The 16,275-nt window shown below is 52.0% G+C and overlaps 2 protein-coding genes across 5 annotated transcripts; one reads left to right on the top strand and one right to left on the bottom strand.

Moving 5' to 3' along the window:
- Nucleotides 1–1,436: 1,436 nt before the first annotated feature.
- BCKDK (branched chain keto acid dehydrogenase kinase) lies at nucleotides 1,437–8,514 on the bottom strand. 3 transcript variants are annotated; one of them, XM_029220318.1, is made up of 13 exons: nucleotides 8,359–8,514; nucleotides 5,973–6,262; nucleotides 5,018–5,384; nucleotides 4,824–4,892; nucleotides 4,619–4,729; nucleotides 4,274–4,321; nucleotides 4,074–4,193; nucleotides 3,485–3,583; nucleotides 3,309–3,382; nucleotides 2,844–2,972; nucleotides 2,665–2,754; nucleotides 2,024–2,182; nucleotides 1,437–1,928 (listed from the first exon to the last, which is right to left on the bottom strand). In XM_029220318.1, the coding sequence occupies exons 3-13, from the start codon at nucleotides 5,210–5,212 to the stop codon at nucleotides 1,784–1,786; spliced, it is 1,239 nt and encodes a 412-aa protein (XP_029076151.1). In that variant the 5' UTR covers nucleotides 5,213–5,384; nucleotides 5,973–6,262; nucleotides 8,359–8,514; the 3' UTR covers nucleotides 1,437–1,783. The 3 variants fall into 3 exon arrangements, with proteins under 3 accessions (XP_029076151.1, XP_029076152.1, XP_029076153.1); XM_029220319.1 differs by lacking the exon at nucleotides 4,824–4,892 and having other exon boundaries at nucleotides 1,451–1,928; XM_029220320.1 differs by lacking the exons at nucleotides 5,973–6,262; nucleotides 8,359–8,514 and having other exon boundaries at nucleotides 1,451–1,928; nucleotides 5,002–5,380.
- A 4,275-nt stretch (nucleotides 8,515–12,789) lies between these two features.
- VKORC1 (vitamin K epoxide reductase complex subunit 1) lies at nucleotides 12,790–16,054 on the top strand. 2 transcript variants are annotated; one of them, XM_029221077.1, is made up of 3 exons: nucleotides 12,790–13,205; nucleotides 14,011–14,120; nucleotides 14,586–15,054. In XM_029221077.1, exons 1-3 carry the CDS (start codon nucleotides 13,033–13,035, stop codon nucleotides 14,792–14,794), a joined length of 492 nt encoding a protein of 163 aa, XP_029076910.1. In that variant the 5' UTR covers nucleotides 12,790–13,032; the 3' UTR covers nucleotides 14,795–15,054. The 2 variants fall into 2 exon arrangements, with proteins under 2 accessions (XP_029076910.1, XP_029076911.1); XM_029221078.1 differs by lacking the exon at nucleotides 14,011–14,120 and having other exon boundaries at nucleotides 14,586–16,054.
- The last annotated feature ends 221 nt before the right edge of the window (nucleotides 16,055–16,275 follow it).

The raw sequence follows: 16,275 nt of genomic DNA, 5'->3' as shown, positions 1-16,275 counted from the left end.
TTTATAATTTGGTTATTGGGCTTAGAAACAATTCTAAGAGGGATGTAATGCTCAAGCCCTAAGGATGAGGTTATAGATCAGGAAATGTCTAAGTATTTGTGAGGGATGGCAGTGGGAAGTGCTGGTAACTTGGCTTTTGGGGAATAAAGGAGTTTGGGGGGAGCAGTAAATGCCAGTTGTCTGGCAGCATATGAAACAAAAAAAATAAAAATCAGGCAAGAAAAAAAAAAACTGTAGTACCTTTTCCCACTCTCCACCCACCCCTAGAACTATGTAGATGATTCACCCAGATCCCCTAGAATCTTTCTGTTGCTTCTTTGTGCTCATATTTCCTTTGATGGGCTTTCAAAAGCCAGCACCAGAGGCTTGTTTGGCAAACTGCCCCTCAGGCTAATAGAGCTATTTTGCCTCAGAAGAGATGAAAACAGAAGTTCTTAGCCAGCGAGTTTTAAGTACCTCCCCAACCCCATTCAAATAGGGACATTAAACAAATGATTGTCCAGTGGAGGAGTCCATCAATGACTGTGGAGCTTAGCTCTCTTGCCTGGCCTCCTGCCCTTCCCTTTCCCACTTCCCCTACTCCCTTCTGGGAGCACTTTCTCAACAAATCACTCGGACACAAATCCTCCTTTTAAGATGTGCTTCTAGGGAACCCAACCTGAAACATCCCTTCCTAGCTTAAAACCCTTCCATGGGTCCCTGCTGCCTCCAGGATAAAACCCATGCTTCTTCACTGTAAATTCAAGGTCTTTCACCCTGACTGCCACCTACCTCTCCAGTCTCACCCCCTCTGCCCTGCAGCCAGCAGGATTTTCAGCCTGGCAAGTCACTATGGTTTCCCACCACCAGAAACAATTCCTGTCTCCCCTCAGTGCCCCACCTCCATCACCAGTTCCACCAAGCAGGCCTTCAGGCCTTCTCCTTCCCTGGCAAGATAGGCAGGCGGTCACCTCACCACCTGCTCCCTGGAGTCCTTTCCTTTTGCCCTCCCTACCAGGACCCTACTGTCCTCTGGGGCCTGTCAGAGCACAATCTGGTGTGTTCCTTTCCTTGGCAACAGCAAGCACAGCTGGCAGACAGTATTTTTAACCTTACTCAGGTTCAGGAATCAGGTGGCTTGGAAAGTTGCCTAGTCTGGTGACCTACACCTCCGCAACCTGTGACTGCTGGGAAGGGAAGAGTCAGAACTGAGGCCTAAAGCTGGGCCAACCCGGGCCTTCAATATTGTCTGGGAGCCAGAAACATTTGGTAAATGAAATAAATGAAAGGTCTTTGCACAAACTGCCCAAGTCATCCCCACTCCCGCCAAATGTAACATGCAAGCGACTCGGGGCCAATTCCATTCCTGGTCTGCCAGGCTGTGAGGACAGAGACTGGAACATGAACTAGTTAAACCCGAGGGCCCAGGGGACCTGAATGGGGGCAGAAACAAAGGCTCACCTGCCCTGCCCACACATGGGGCCCAAGAGGGCATTCAAAATGTGAACTTTAATAACAAACAGCAGGTCAGAGTGGGGGTTCCCCAGGAACAAGAATGACGGAGCTGGTGCTGGAGACCCCAAGGGTCCCCACTTCATCCCCTCTAAGGCCTGGAGGCAGGGAAGCAGTGGACCCCATCGAGGAGGAGGGGAGGTGCCTGGCTCCACGTAAGTCCATCTGCTTGGGGCCCTAAGACTCGAGATGCAGCAGTGTGTAGAGCAGGGTGGCACCCTGCTGGGCCCGGAAGGTCCTGCCAGGGTGTGTGGCCTAGCCTGGGCAGGCAAGCAGGCCAAGGGCTGCAGGGTCAGATGCGGAAGCTTTCCTCCCGGCCGTCGATGTGACGGAGCCGCAGGTAGACGTCCGTGCCAATGCCCTGTAGGGACTGCAGCCGAAGGGAACCACCGAGGTACTCCGCGTAGGCCCGCGATGTGGGCAGCCCGAAGCCAAAGCTGGGGGTGGGCAAGGGGACAGAACACGGGCTTCAGAGGCTTGAGTCTCCTGCCCCGCCCCCCCGCCCCTCCATTCTGGCCAGGTGGGGCCTCACCCGTGCATGGGTCCCGACTGGCCGCCACTGTGCAGGTCCAGGTGGCCGAAGAGGGGGCTGATCCGGGGGTCCTGGGTGCTGGCCTCAGCTGTAGTGAAGTGGTAGTCCATAACCCGATCCAGGTCTTTGTGAGCGATTCCCCCGCCCCGGTCTGAAATCCTGGCAGGATGACGACGACAGGGGTTTGGCTCAGCTTTGGTGGGGCTCACTACCTCCCCAAGTAGACAGTGCTAAGTCGGGCTTCCTGTCGCTTCCATGCAGACATGGAATGTGGTCACCTAGACTCTTGGGCCTTGTTTTTTTAAGCTATGTTTCTCCACCCTTACCTCTGCCACTAACTGCTTATACTTCCTCATAGGACTTGACGTTTATTCTCAGCCCAGCACCGCAGACTGTTTATTTCTGACTCTTTTCCCACTCTGGGCCCCTCAGCTGCTGACAAGGACAGGGCCCTGGGGCCCACAGCTGGCCCCAGATCCACTCATGTCCAGCTCATGGCAATCTCAGGACTGGAGAATATCCTGTCCAACCAGAAACTGAATCTCAGACTGGGGCAGGTACTGGCTTGAGAGCATCCAGCAAATCAGAAACAGTGCCCGGAACCCCCATGCATCCCACCCCAACTCCCACCCAGGGCAAACCTGATGACGAGATCGATATCATTGTTGGCGATGGTGATGACCACATCTGGGACATTGTAGGGAGTGTCTAGGTGACTCTCCATTGTGGCTCTGTGCAGGGGGCAAAGATCAGTAGGTGGTGGTGCCCCAGCCTCACCCCAGTTCCTGTCTGCCCCCTTCCAATATATCCAGCAGCCCACCTCATGGCATTCTTGAGCAGCTCGGGCAGGATGTAGTCCAGCGGCATCGGGATGAAGGGAAAACGGGCAGCCACATGTCCATTGATGCGGACTCGGGGGGCATTGCCATACTTGTGTTCACACAGGCGTCTGCGGAAAGGAGCAAGGGTACAGACCTCCAGTGGTTATCAACTGGAGGTGATTCTGTCCCCACCCTCCCAGGGAAATTTCACAATCTCAATCTCTAGCGACATTTCTGGCTGTCACAGCTGGAGAGTATTACTGGCATCAAGTGAGTAGAAGCCGGGGACTCTTCTGAACATCCTAATAAGCACAGGCCAGCCCCTCACAGAAAAGAATGATCTGGCCCAAAACGTTAACAGTGTCACAGTTGAAAAACCCTGCCCTGGACCATGCCCTGGGCAACGGATCAGACCCAAACCTTCCCTGCCCGAAGCGTCACCCCCTTAGCCGTTCTAGCCTCACCTGGCAAAGTCCACCCACTTTTCGATCATCTTCTTCGGCGAGAGGCGAGTGCAGATGATGCCAACAAAGTCGGGCTGGCAGGAGAGAGAAGGTCAGGGCCAGGGATCACCTGCACCCACACCGTGGCCACCAAAAGCTTGACATTCCCAGGTAGGTCTCAGGTCCCCGTGCCCCACCTTGTCCTCATGTAGCGCCAGATGATGTGTAGCCAACATGCGGATCCCAAGCCTTGAAGTCAACGTCTTGTCTAAGAAGTAGCGGACGATCTTCTCATCCTGTAAAGAGTAGGGGCTCAGAAACCCTGTGCCTGGGACTTCCCTGGTGGCGCAGTGGTTAAGAATCTTTCTGCTAACGCAGGGGACATGGGTTCGATCCCTGGTCTGGGAAGATCCCACATGCCGTGGAGCAACAAAGCCTGTGCGCCACAGCTACCGAACCTGCACTCTAGAGCCCGCGAGCCACGACTACTGAGCCCATGCACCACAACTACTGAGCCTGCGCACCACAACTACTGAAGCCCGCTCACCTAGAGCCCGTGCTCTGCAACAAGAGAAGCCACCGCAATGAGAAGCCCGTGCACCACAACAAAGAGTAGCCCCAGCTCGCCGCAACTAAAGAAAGCCCGCGTGCAGCAACAAAGACCCAACGCAGCCAAAAATAAATAAACAAAAAATAAAAACAAAAACTGTTAAAAAAAAAAAAAAGACCCTGTGCCCTTCCCAGGCCCTCCCAACAGGCCTGAGCCCCCATTGCGCTGCCCCTGACCTCTATGTGCTTCCGGCTCTCACGCAGGCCCTCAGCTAAGAGGGTCACCACATCCTTGTGGTCGTCCAACAGCTGTCGCACCAGCTGGCAGTATTGGGCATCATCCGTCTGGTCCTTGATCTGCAGGCCACAGAGTCATGAGCTTGGATGGTCCAGCCCTGACTTCTCAGCCCCTCACCCTGCCCTGGCCCAGCCCTCACCGGAGGGAAGTCTGTCAGCTTCTGGAAGGCACGGATGTACAACTCGTGCTGCAAGGAAGAGGTGTGGGAATTCACAGGGATGCTGTGGGCACCAGGTAGAGAATAGCCACCCGTGCCCACCTATGGGAATCGCCATCCACCCCAATTCATTTGGTTCAAACCCCATCATGGCCTTTCAAGCCTCCATGAAGGCTTGGGTCCTAGTCCTCTGTGGCCCTGAAACCTTTTGGCAGGTAAGCCTCTACCACTCTGATTCCGTCTCTCCATTTCCCCCATGGGCGGTGGGCACACTGATCTAAGGTCCTCTCTACTAGGGAAACCGACGCCGCCTTGAGGCCACCTTACCACGTGCAGTATGGTGGGGTTGCAGCCAATGATGAAAGGAAGGCTGCGGAAGCCCTTGATACGATGAGCGATCCTCACTGGCAACTCCTGCTGCAAGTACCGGGCACTTTTCTAGAAGAAAAAGAGGAAGGAAGTTAAGGCCAGGGCCTGAGTGGCTGGGTCAGAGCTCCAGGGACCAAGAGAAAAACAGGGGCAGGAATCTTACCAGAAGGTGACTGCCATCCTGAGAGCGGCCTGAATAGAGCATCATGGTCGGAGTGAGACGGACTGAGGGCTGGAGGGGCAGAGGGCCCTTGAGCACTGAATCTCTGACACCCTGCCCCCATCATATTAGCTCCACCCCTTCCCTGGACACCCACTCCAGCTCTGGACCCAGGCCTCACCGCCCTAGCTGCACACCTTCTCCGCTGCCACATCGATGGCCGACTGGTTGTAAAAGGAGGTGACTGTCTTGGAGCGCTCCCGTGCCATCTCCACGTGGTGGGTATCGGTGGCTGATGTGGAGCGGGCCCGGAGAGACAGTGAGGGCCCCAAGAGAGGCCAGAGTGCTGGCCCGCCCCGGGGTCCGCTCCCCAGCACGGAAGCCAGTATCATCGTTTTGCTCTTTTGTCGAACTGGGCGGCCACTAGGGCTGAGGACCGGATAGATGGAGGCGACCCCAAAATGGGGCAAGAAGGGTGTGGGTGGGCAGGGGCACTTCTCTGACTTCAGGGGCGAGAGCCGGTCGAGGATGCTGACAAGCTCAGCCTCCAGGAGCAGCTCCCATCTATAAAGGCGGAAGAAGGGGGAGTTGTAAGGCTCTGAATCCAGGCGCACTATCTTTCCAGGTGAGCACTGGTTAGTCAGATTTGGACAATCTCTGCCCACCCCTTCAACCACTTCCTCAAGCACACACAGGCCGACCCTGGATAACCTTGCTTTCCGGGGCTACTATTCTTCAATCTGATGTTCTATCTGGTAGTCTGGAGGGAAGAGGATCCTTAGACCCATCCAGCCCGAAAACCTCAACCCCCTCTCCCTCTGATCCCGGGCACCCTCGTTCAGGGGGCGGGGCTGACCCCTAATCCGGCGCCTTCGGACCCCGGCCGGTGTCTGGCCTGCGTACCTGCGGCACACAGTGTTGTGCACCCCAGGGTCGGCTGCGTTGAAGTAGCGGCTCGGGAGTCCCTGTCTGGTTCCCTCCCTCCGCAGGGTCACTTGGTTCGGCCCGGATCTTCCCCATATGGTAGATGCCAGTCCCCCAGCCCCCCAACCCCAGTCCACGCGCGCTCCAGCAATCCAGAGCAAGGGCGGAGGCGGCGGGCGCGCGCTACGAAGCCTTCGCGGCACGGTCTGAGCGGGTAGCTCCACTTACCTCGGGGCCAGAGCCAGGGCCGGGGTCCGAGAGGAACGGCCCAATAGTCCACCGGCCGGGCTGGCCGAGCCGCTCGCGCCCTCTGCCGCCGTGACGTCACGTGGGCTATGGGCGCCCGGTGCCTCCTGGGAGTTGTAGTTTGGAGCGGAGGACTCGCAACTCGCGCCAGCCCATCGTGGCTGTGTCTCTGCTCCCAGGTCCCCAAATAAATAGCACAGCTCTCTCCACAGGGCTCCCGGAGTTATCTGGTCTCTCTGGGCCTCTGTCTTCTGCTCTATAAAATAGGATCTCTGGGAAAGAAATGCGAGAGGGCGAGAAGACCCTTAGATGCAAAGTGCACAGACCAAACCCTACCTGGATTCCTCCCCTGAGGTCCCGTCCTTCTCCCTTCTAGCTCTTGACTCATTTGTGGGAAACCAGACTGCCTGGTTCAACCCCCAGCTCAGCCACTTACCATCTGGGGCAAGTTACTTAAACTACTCAATACTTCAATTCCCGTATTGGTAAAATGAGGTTGTACCAACTTTGGGGTTGTATGGTCACATGAATTTATATATGTAAAGTGCCCAGTGTAGTGCCAGGCGTGGAATTAACACTCTACTAGGTATTATTACTATTAATATTATTGCTGCACGACAGGCCATAGGAGACGAGGTGTTGGGCAAGCAATTCAGCAGACCGAGAATATGGCAGACTAAAGTCTCAAAATAACCAACTTATTGGGGTTTGGATGCCAGTTTCTTTTATAGCACAGAGAGGGGGAGGAGATGAGGAAGTAAAGTAAAAAGGCCATAAGTTTTGCAAATATCACCTGGAATGGCCAGCCTCGGGGAGGGGATGTGTTAATTTCTTCTTTCTTATAGCCACCCAAAGGCAGACAGGGTCCAGATGTTTCCCTGAACAAAGGCACTTTGGTTTAACATTCAGGCAGAAGGGCAGGGTTCCCCGAGGCAGGCCATTGTGTGTAGACAGTATCCTTTTAGTGAACAAAAGCAGCAGAAAGCAAAGGTTAAAGTAAAAGAAACAGATGGAACATGTAGTCAGATATGGCTCTTCCCTGTTACATTATCATTACTACTAATTAATGCCAGCAACAAACAGTTTAGGTGACTTTTCTGTGCAAGGAGAGGAGATTGGTGTTGAATTAAATAAATAGACCCTTCCCTGCCCTGAAGAGGAAGGCAGACAATTTCCGTGTCATCAGTTGTGCTAAGAGCCACACAGGAAGGTCTGGGAAATTGGTATAGGTGCAGTGTGAGTAGGACTGGGCAGGCCTAGGAGCTGGAGTGGGAAGGACATGTCAGGACAGGGAAGAGCCTGGAGCATGTGGAGTCTGGGAGGAGAGGAGCTGAATGAGGTGACCAGAGCCAGATTTTGAAGGATGAGTGTGCATGTGTCCTGAAGTAGTAAGAAGCCACTGAAGAGGGCTTCCCTGGTGGCGCGCTGGTTGAGAATCCACCTGCCAATGCAGGGGACACAGGTTCCAGCCCTGGTCCGGGAAGATCCCTCGTGCCGTGGAGCAACTAAGCCCGTGTGCCACAACTACTGAGCCTGAGCTCTAGAGCCTGCGAGCCACAACTACTGAGCCCGAGTGCCACAACTACTGAAGCCCGCGATCTATAGCCTGTGCTCCGCAACAAGAGAAGCCACCACAATGAGAAGCCCGCGCACCACAACGAAGAGTAACCCCCGCTCGCCGCAACTAGAGAAAGCCCGGCACAGCAACGAAGACTCAACACAGCCAAAAATAAAATCAATTAATTAATTAATTAAAAAAAAAAGAAGCCACTGAAGGGTTTTAACTAGATAGATCTGCTCCTTGGACAGAATGCTCTGGCGGTAGTGATTGGGACCAGTGAGACCAAACGAAGAGAGACCAGTGAAAAGACAGTTTTTCCAAGCAGGCGATGATGGGAGAGAGACTTTTCAGTGTGTGTTTGTGTGTACTTATACTGACAAGATTTTTCTTCACCATGGTCATGTATTTTCTAAATAGTTTAAATTTTTAAAGCAAAGGGGTAAGTGAAGCAGGCGATATTTTGGAGTTTTTTTTGGGGGGGCTGTTTTGTTTTGTTTTTGAAAATTTTTTTTCTTTTTTGGCTGAGCCATGCGGCTTGAGGGATCTTAGTTCCCAGACCAGGGACTGAACCCCGGCCCTCGGCAGTGAAAGCATGGAGTCCTAACCACTGGACCACCAAGGAATTCCCTGGAGCTGTCTTTAAACTTCAGCAGAGGTGGGCCCTTCACCACCGGCTGGCCTGCCTGAGGGACTGGGGGAAAGTCTGCACAGATCATGAGGAAGGGGCTCCCTGAGTCTCTGGATTTTCTCTTCGCCCCTCATCCCCACACCATTCCCACCCTTTCTTTTCCCGCATCCCGGCAATACCCTGGAGTGAAGCTGGGAGGACGCTCAGCTCTGGAGGCGGCTGGAGGCAGGCAGGGCTTGAGCCAGCGTTAAAAGGGAGAGGGGAGGGTGCTCCCGCTGGGAAGGCCGAAGTGCGCAGAGAAGCAAAAGATGGCTTGAAGCGTGCCGGATCCCGGCGCTCACGTGGCCGTGGCGTGGCCGGCAGTGCATTTGACCCTGCGCGCTGGACCAGCCCGGCCGGGACTCGCTGCTACCTCCCGGCGGTGGAGGTTGGACTTGCGCCCCAAGAGTCCACCTTCCCGTTGGTCAGGCGCTCTTCTAAGAGATGCACATGTGTTCGTTTCATCTTCGTAACGAACCTCTGAGGTAATGTGATTATCCTCATTTTACAGATGGGGCAACAGAGACCCAGAAAGATTGAACGACTCCTCCGTCCCCTCTTTCCGTTCCGTCCTCACCCCCCATACTCATGGCAACAGCCACACTGGCCCACCTGTTTTTCCCTCAACATACCAGGCACGTTCCACCTCTCACTAGCTGTGCCCTCTGCCTGGAACACCCTTTCCCTAGATTTCCACATAGCTTAATCCCTCACCTCCTGTAAGCTTTTGCCCAAATGTCAGCTGAATGAAGCCCAACCTGATCACCCTATTTAAAATTTCAACCACCCCCATTCCCCTCACACTGCTTTACTCTTATTTGTTTGTTTATTTGGCCACGCTGTGTGGCTTTTGGCCTCTTAGTTCCCTGGGATTGAACCCTGGGCCCAGGCGGTGAAAGCACCAAGTCCTAACCACTGGACAGCCAGGGAATTCCTTCTGCTTTACTCTTTATTTTATCCGTAGCATGTATCACTGACAGCATACTATATACTTATGTATTTATCATAGTAATTGCTCAGTTTTTTTCCTAAAATGTAAGCCCACAGTATGAATATTTGTCTGCTATACTGATTTATCCTGTGCCCCTAACACAGTCCCTGGCACATAACAGGTGATCAATAAACATTTATTAAATAAATGGAAGAAATATTGGGCTTTCTTCTTGAGCTATTGAAAGGCAGAGTGACAAAACTACATCTTTTAATTTTTGATAAAGAGGTACTTTGCTGTATGGAGAATGTATCTTAGGGTAAGAGACAAATATATCTGAGAGACCAAAGATGAGGCTACTGCATTTATCTAGGTGGGAGGTGATGATGGTTTGGGTCAAGGTAGTGGTCTGCATAGATTATAGGGAATGAGAGAGTGGTCCACGAGGAGGGGCTTGGGTGGACGGGGGGGGGGGCATGGTTAAAATGGGAACCCCAGAGAAGGGCCAGGTTTGGGGAAGGTAAGAAGCTCAGTCTGGGGTGCATTGCATTGCATCTGATTGGCCTGTGAGACATACATATGGTGATGTCCAAGAAGTGTTTCTGCTCTGGGGTGTGGAGCCCAGGAAAGAGATCTGGGCTCAGGTCAGCTTTCAGAAGCTGTGACCTGTAAGGAGTAAGGGAAGACATCGGTGGAAACAATGTTGCCTCATGTGGCAGTCTGTGTTTCCCAAAGATGCCCCACCCCACATGCCCACATGAATTTCTTAGAATATGACTTTGACACTTCTCATATCAAGAGGTGAAGTTCTGTGTTCCTTCCCATTAGAGCTAAGCAAATTTGTGATTACAGTGGAAGGGATACTATATGATGACTTATGAAGCCAGATCATAAAAGATGATGCAGCTTCCACTTGGCTCCCTGGAGAACTTTTACTGGAGTCCTGAGTTACCACGTAAGCAGTCTGATTGCCCTGTATTAATTGTCCATTGTTGTGTGACAAATTACCCTCAAAATATAGCAGCTCAAAACAATAAACGTTTATTATCTCACACAGTTTATTTGGGTCAGGAATTTGGGAGCAGCTGAGCTGGTGGTTCTGGTTCAGGGTTGCTTATGAGGTTGCAGTCAAGATGTTGCCCGATGGTCCAGTGGTTCGGACTCTTCGCTTTCACTGCAAGGGCCTGGGTTCGATCCCTAGTCAAGGAACTAAAATCCCATAAGCTGCACGGTGCCGCCAAAAACAAACAAACAAACAAAAACATGTTGCCTAAAACTACAGTCACATGAAGTCTTGACTGATGCTAGAGAATCCACTTCCAGGGTGGCTCTCTCACATGCCTAGCAAGTTAGTGCTGGTTGTTGACAGGAAGCCTCAGTTTCTCACTAAGTGGACCTCTCCTTAGGGCTGCTTGAGTGTCCTCATAACATGGCAACTGGCTTCACCCAGAGTTAGTGATCTAAGAGAGAGCAAAATGGAAGCCACAATATCCTAATGACTTAGCTGCCAAAGTCACAAACCATCATTTCTGTATTATCCTACTGGGTCAGATCAGCCCTATTTCGTGTGGGAAGAAACTACACAATGTTATGAATCCCAGGAGGTGGAAATCATTGAAGACAACTTTGGAAACTGGCTATTGTAGCCTGGAGTCTGCCATGCTGTGAGGAAGCCCAAACTAGTGCCTACGGAGAGGCTACAGGGATTCACGAGTAGCCCCTGAGATGCAAGAAGAGAGAGAGAGGCCAGGTTATCAGCCTCCCATCGTTCCAGCGTTAGCCAGCATCTGACCACAGTTATGTGAGCCAGAACTACCCAGCCAAAATTCTCGTACTGAATGCCTAACCCCTAAAAACTGAGAGAAAATAAAATGATTGTTTTTCTCTTAAGTCATTATTTTTGTGGTGATTTGTGTGAATCCTCGATGATTCCCACCTCCCGGTATTTATATCCCTCTGTAGTCTCTTCCCACATTGAACAGGGCTGACCTGACAGAATAGGATAAATGACAATATGAGACTTTCAAGGCTAAGTCATAAAGATACTGTGGTTTCCACCTTGCTCCCTCTTAGATGACTCATTCAGGGGGAAGTCAGTCATGGATATAGGAACACTCCAGAAAACTGTGGAAAGAAGTGAGAAACTGGTCTAAGTCTTAGTCCTCTGTATTAGTTTCCTATTGTTCCTATAACAAACTACCACGAACTTAGTGACTCAGAACAACAGGAATTTTGACTTCCCTGGTGGTTCAGTGGTTAAGACTCCACCCTTCAAATGCAGGGGTCGCAGGTTCGATCCCTAGTCAGGGAACTAAGATCCTGCAAGCCACATGGCTGGAACAAAACAAAACAAAAAAATTCCTCTCTGGAGGCTCTAGGGGAGAATCCATTTCTTCAACTTTTCTTGCTACTACAGGCCACCCACATTCCCTAGCTCATGACACCCTTTCTCCATCTTCAAAGCCAGCAACACTGCATCTCTTTGTGATTTTCTTCTATAGCCACACCTTCCTCTGAATCTCTTCTTCTGCTGCCCTTTTTCACTTTTAAGGACCCTGGTGATTACATTGGATCCATAGGATGATCTGTTTCAAAATCAGCAGATGAGTAGCCTTAATTCCATCTGCAACCTTTAATTCCCATTTGCTACGTAAACTAACATGTTCACAGGTCCCAGGAATTAGGACACCGACATCTTTAGGAGCCATTATTCCACTGGCCACATTGTCTGGAAGAAAAGGAAGGGGCCTGAGAAGGAGCAGCCAGAGAAGGAAGGGGGCCATCAGGAGAGTGAAATACCACAGAAGCCAGAGGAAGACAAGAGTTCCCAGGAAGGAGTGCCCAACAGTGATTAATACTGTTGGGAGGCCAAGCATGATAAGAACTGAAAAATATGCATTGAATTTAGCATCCTGGTGACACTAGCCGTAAGTTGTCAGGGGAGTATTGGGGGCAGGAGCTAGTTTATGGTGTGCTGGGCAGCAAGGAAGAGGTGAGGAAGTAAAGACTGCGAGTGTAAAACCTTCCAAAAAACTTGATTGTAAAGGGATATTTGTTGCAACTTCTAAAATGGGGAAAAGTTTCAATGCAAATGGGAAGGAAGGGGAAGTATAGGTGAGAGGGGTCATCAATAGATGCTATGTCTGTGAAGTGGAGAGCTCAGCTAGCCCACCAAAGGCTTGGGAAGGAGGGACTGTCGGGTTGATCTGGGCTCAGGTTTCGCCAGGTGGCGCCACAATAGAACAAAGGTTAGGGTACTGTCAAGGGTATGGCGGAGGTGATGGAGCTGGGCGTGTGGGGGAGAGACGGAGAGAGTGAGATCGGCCAGCAGGAGGCGCTGGTGCAGCAGGAGGGAATGGCTGGGCAAACTAGGCGGATTGGAGGTTATAGTCCTAATAATGTCTGAGATAGTAATTTCAGGGAAAACGCGTGATTCTTGATCGGATCGCAGTATTCGCTGGATTCCCCGATTCGCTGGTCTCTAGTTCATGGATGCTGCAAAGTTAGAGCAGGGCTTGGGCTAGAGTAAACTCTATATACTGTTAGCCCGATTAATAAAATTTTTAAAACTCCGGAGACTCCATTACCCTTGAGGCATTGCGGCCACCCCGACTACAATTCCCATCATGCCTGGCAGGCCGTCAAATCAGTAAGTACCCACGTCCCTTAATCCGGTTTTCCAGTCCCAGCATTCCTCAGCAGTTTTCGTACCCAGGCAGCACTCCTGCCAAATCCTAGGAACAGCCAATTGGATCAGGGAGTGTGAGACCAACAGACCAGTCACCCAGCCAGACGGGCGGGAGAGAGCGTGGCCAAATCCGGCCCTGCCCCTGCTCCGTGGCTGGCTCCCTTCCGGCTGGCGCCTCCGGCGATACCAGAAGACATGGGCAATACCTGGCGGAGTCCTGGGTGGGTGCGGCTCGCGCTCTGCCTCGCGGGCTTAGTACTCTCTCTCTACGCGCTGCACGTGAAGGCGGCGCGCGCCCGGGACCGGGATTACCGCGCGCTCTGCGACGTGGGCACCGCCATCAGCTGTTCGCGCGTCTTCTCCTCCAGGTGCGTGCGCGAGTGAAGCCTTGGGGGACCCGCTGCTCGTAGGAGCGGTGCATGGGGACCAGGTGTGCATGGCGACCAGGTTGCCAGATGAATCTGGGATTGGGGTGCCCGGGGAGCGGACGCACGAAGCCGGACTGCTCAAGGGGACGTTGCCTGGCGAGACGGGTGTGTCCGAGACAGGAGTGTGGAGTAGAGGGGTCAGATAGTGCTGGGGACTGGGGTTATTCGAGGGAGAGTGCACGTGAATCCTGATGACAAGGAATAAGTGACCGGGCAGGACAGGGAGGTGGGGTCGAGTGTAGGGACTGATTATGGTCTTAAGGATGGCTTTGCCTGGGGACAAGGTGGCCAGATCTGGCTATGCTTGAGGGTCTAGGTTAGTGGGATGACCTAAAACAGAATAGGGGAGAGGGTGGCCAGGGCGCTGGAGATTTAGGGATCCAGGGCAGAAAGATTCTGCCCTGGTTTCCCAGTCTCTGGTAACTCTGTAAAGCAAGGTGAAGGGTTATACTCACCTTGCCATGTTAAGACTTATTGAAGGTCTAGGATGAAAAGGGGAGCCTATGGGGGAGCCATGGCCTGGTGTGACCTGGGGATGGGGGAGGATAGGGGCAGTGACATGGAATCCTGTCCTGGCCAAAGAAAGGCTGTTCCTGGAGGCCATTGACCCTTGGACTCATGTGGGGGTTGGGGGAAGGGCTAGAAGGGGAAGGACAGCCCAGATGGCTTCTTGGAAATAACCCTCCCAGGATAAGGCCCATGGCACTCAGTTAACACTCCTAACCTGGGCCCTCCCCTCCACCAGGTGGGGCCGGGGCTTCGGACTGGTGGAACACGTGCTGGGCAAGGACAGCGTCCTCAATCAATCCAACAGCATATTCGGTTGCATCTTCTACACACTACAGTTGTTGTTAGGTGAGCGGCCCTACGCTCTCATGATAGGCCCCTTCCTGTCTTGGCCACCCCAGCCCCATCCCTTGCAATCTTGGTGACCCAGACATCTGATGGCCAACTGCTCATCACTGAGCACCTGGGAGGTGGGAACCTAAAGGAGTCTTTACTGTCAGAGCCAGAAGGGCCCTTAGAGACTTCATAGGAGCCCAGTTTTCTGGAAAAGACTCAGAAGTTCCTTTCTGGGGGAAAACCAAGGGTTGCTTATTTTTCATCTCATGTAGCGCTCAGCAGGAAAATTCACTACTTGGGTGCCAGGGATCATTGAACAGATAGGAGAACCAAGGCCTTGGCGGAGCCTGTCAGAGCCTCTCATTTTAGAGACTCTTCCCCAGTAGCCCCTGCCATCTGGGTGGCACCATGGAGTCATGGCGTGTTCTAGCGGTAGCTAGTCCTGAAGCCCATGCCTGACCCTTTTCTGCCTTGCAGGTTGCCTACAGGGCCGCTGGGCATCTGTCCTGCTGGTGTTGAGTTCCCTGGTGTCTCTAGCTGGTTCTGTCTACCTGGCCTGGATCCTGTTCTTCGTGCTCTATGATTTCTGCATTGTTTGCATCACCACCTATGCCATCAACGTGGGCCTGATGGTGCTGAGCTTCCGGGAGGTCCAGGAACCCCAGGGCAAGGTCAAGGGGCACTGAGCCCTCACCCCAAGCCAGGCTGACCTCATCTGCTCTGCTTTGGCTTGTGATCTTTGCCCAAGGAGGCTACGTCTGGATCCTTAGAAGAGTCTGCAACCTGCCCCTGCCATACTCCCACACAGGACAATGGACCAAACATGCCACACTGTTTCCTTCACCTTAGTGCCTCTGCCTCTGTCCCCAAAGACTGGTTTCCAAAGTTCCTGCTATTGCCCAAGGAGGGATGGTTCAGAGCAATAAAATTCCTTAAATAAATTAGCCAAATCTGAGCCATCTGTCTGCCAGGGACCTTAGTGTTGGGGCTTTCCCAGTCTTTCCTCCTCTGGGACAGGAAGATATGAGTCAGAACGAGAGTGGAGGGCCTGCTGGGAAGGGTAGTTAGTCTCTTCTCCAGTATGTGGAGTCAGCAAGACCTGGGGTGCCATCAGCCCCCACTCCCAGGAAATGGGCTGGCAGCTTGTCCCTCCTACCCACAGAAGCCAGGCCTTGTCTTCTGGGACAGCCAAGCATGTGAGATCTGCCTTTCTGGTTCTATGCAGGCTTGCTGGGAAGTTCTTCCTGTAGTCTAACCTAACCCCTCCACCTGCCTTATCTACCACCCCAAGCCAGTCTTGGCATCCCTGGAGGGCCAGGTACAGGTTGTGTTTTTGTTTTGTTTTTCCCAGTATGTACTAAGCACTTATCCACATGTGACTCACTGTTTAAGACCCTGACATGTCAACTCTTTTAATCCTTATATCAATTGTATGAGGTAGGTATTATTCTTACAGTCATCCCTTGGTATCCACAGGAGATTGGTTCCGAGACTCACCTACCCACCCCCAAAACAAAATCCGAGGATGCTCAAATCCCTTATATAAAAGGGCATAGGGAATTCCCTGGCCGTTCAGTAGTTAGGACTTGGAACTTTCACTGCCGTGGGCCCGGGCTCAATTCTTGGTAGGGGAACTAAGATCCCACTGCAAGCTGCGCAGTGCAGCCAAAAAAAATGAATTAATTAATTAATTAAAATGGCGTAGTATTTGCGTATAACCTACACACACCCTCCCATATACTTTAAGATATACTTTTAAGTCATCTCTAGATTATTTATAATATTTAATACAATGTAAATAGTTGTAAATACAATGTGAATGCTAGGTAGCTAGTTGTTGGTAAGCAGTAAACTCAAGTTTTGTTTTTTGGAACTTTCTGGATTTTTTTTCTTTTTTTTTTTGGATCTGCAGTTGGTTGAATCTGCAGATGTGGAACCTGTGGATACAGAGGGCTGACTGTATATCTTTTTTTTTTTTTTTTTTTTAAATGAATTTATTTATTTATTTTTGGCTGCATTGGGTCTTCGTTGTTGCATGTGGGCTTCTCATTGTGGTGGCCTCTCTTGTTGCAGAGCACAGGCTCTAGGCACGCGGGCTTCAGTAGCTGTGGCACACGGGCTCAGTAGTTGCGGTGCACGGGCTTAGTTGCTCTGCGGCATGTGGGAT

Source organism: Monodon monoceros, unplaced genomic scaffold (genome assembly GCF_005190385.1).
Source record: "Monodon monoceros isolate NGI ecotype Baffin Bay Population unplaced genomic scaffold, NGI_Narwhal_1 Super_Scaffold_13, whole genome shotgun sequence".
Lineage (NCBI taxonomy): Eukaryota > Metazoa > Chordata > Mammalia > Artiodactyla > Monodontidae > Monodon > Monodon monoceros.
The sequence above is the reverse complement of the archived record's forward strand: the minus strand, read 5'-3'. Positions and strand labels throughout refer to the sequence as shown.

Bases quoted from the DNA above. Each gene is read 5' to 3' on its own strand.
- BCKDK (XM_029220318.1), bottom strand. From the start codon at position 5,212: ATGATACTGGCTTCCGTGCTGGGGAGCGGACCCCGGGGCGGGCCAGCA. The intron at 4,893-5,017 runs GTGTGCAGCTAG...CTGCCCCTCCAG, and splicing joins TCGATGTGGCAGCGGAGAAG to CCCTCAGTCCGTCTCACTCC. The intron at 1,929-2,023 runs GTGAGGCCCCAC...GCCCACCCCCAG, and splicing joins CAGTCGGGACCCATGCACGG to CTTTGGCTTCGGGCTGCCCA.
- VKORC1 (XM_029221077.1), top strand. From the start codon at position 13,033: ATGGGCAATACCTGGCGGAGTCCTGGGTGGGTGCGGCTCGCGCTCTGC. The intron at 13,206-14,010 runs GTGCGTGCGCGA...CCCCTCCACCAG, and splicing joins TCGCGCGTCTTCTCCTCCAG to GTGGGGCCGGGGCTTCGGAC. The intron at 14,121-14,585 runs GTGAGCGGCCCT...TCTGCCTTGCAG, and splicing joins CACACTACAGTTGTTGTTAG to GTTGCCTACAGGGCCGCTGG.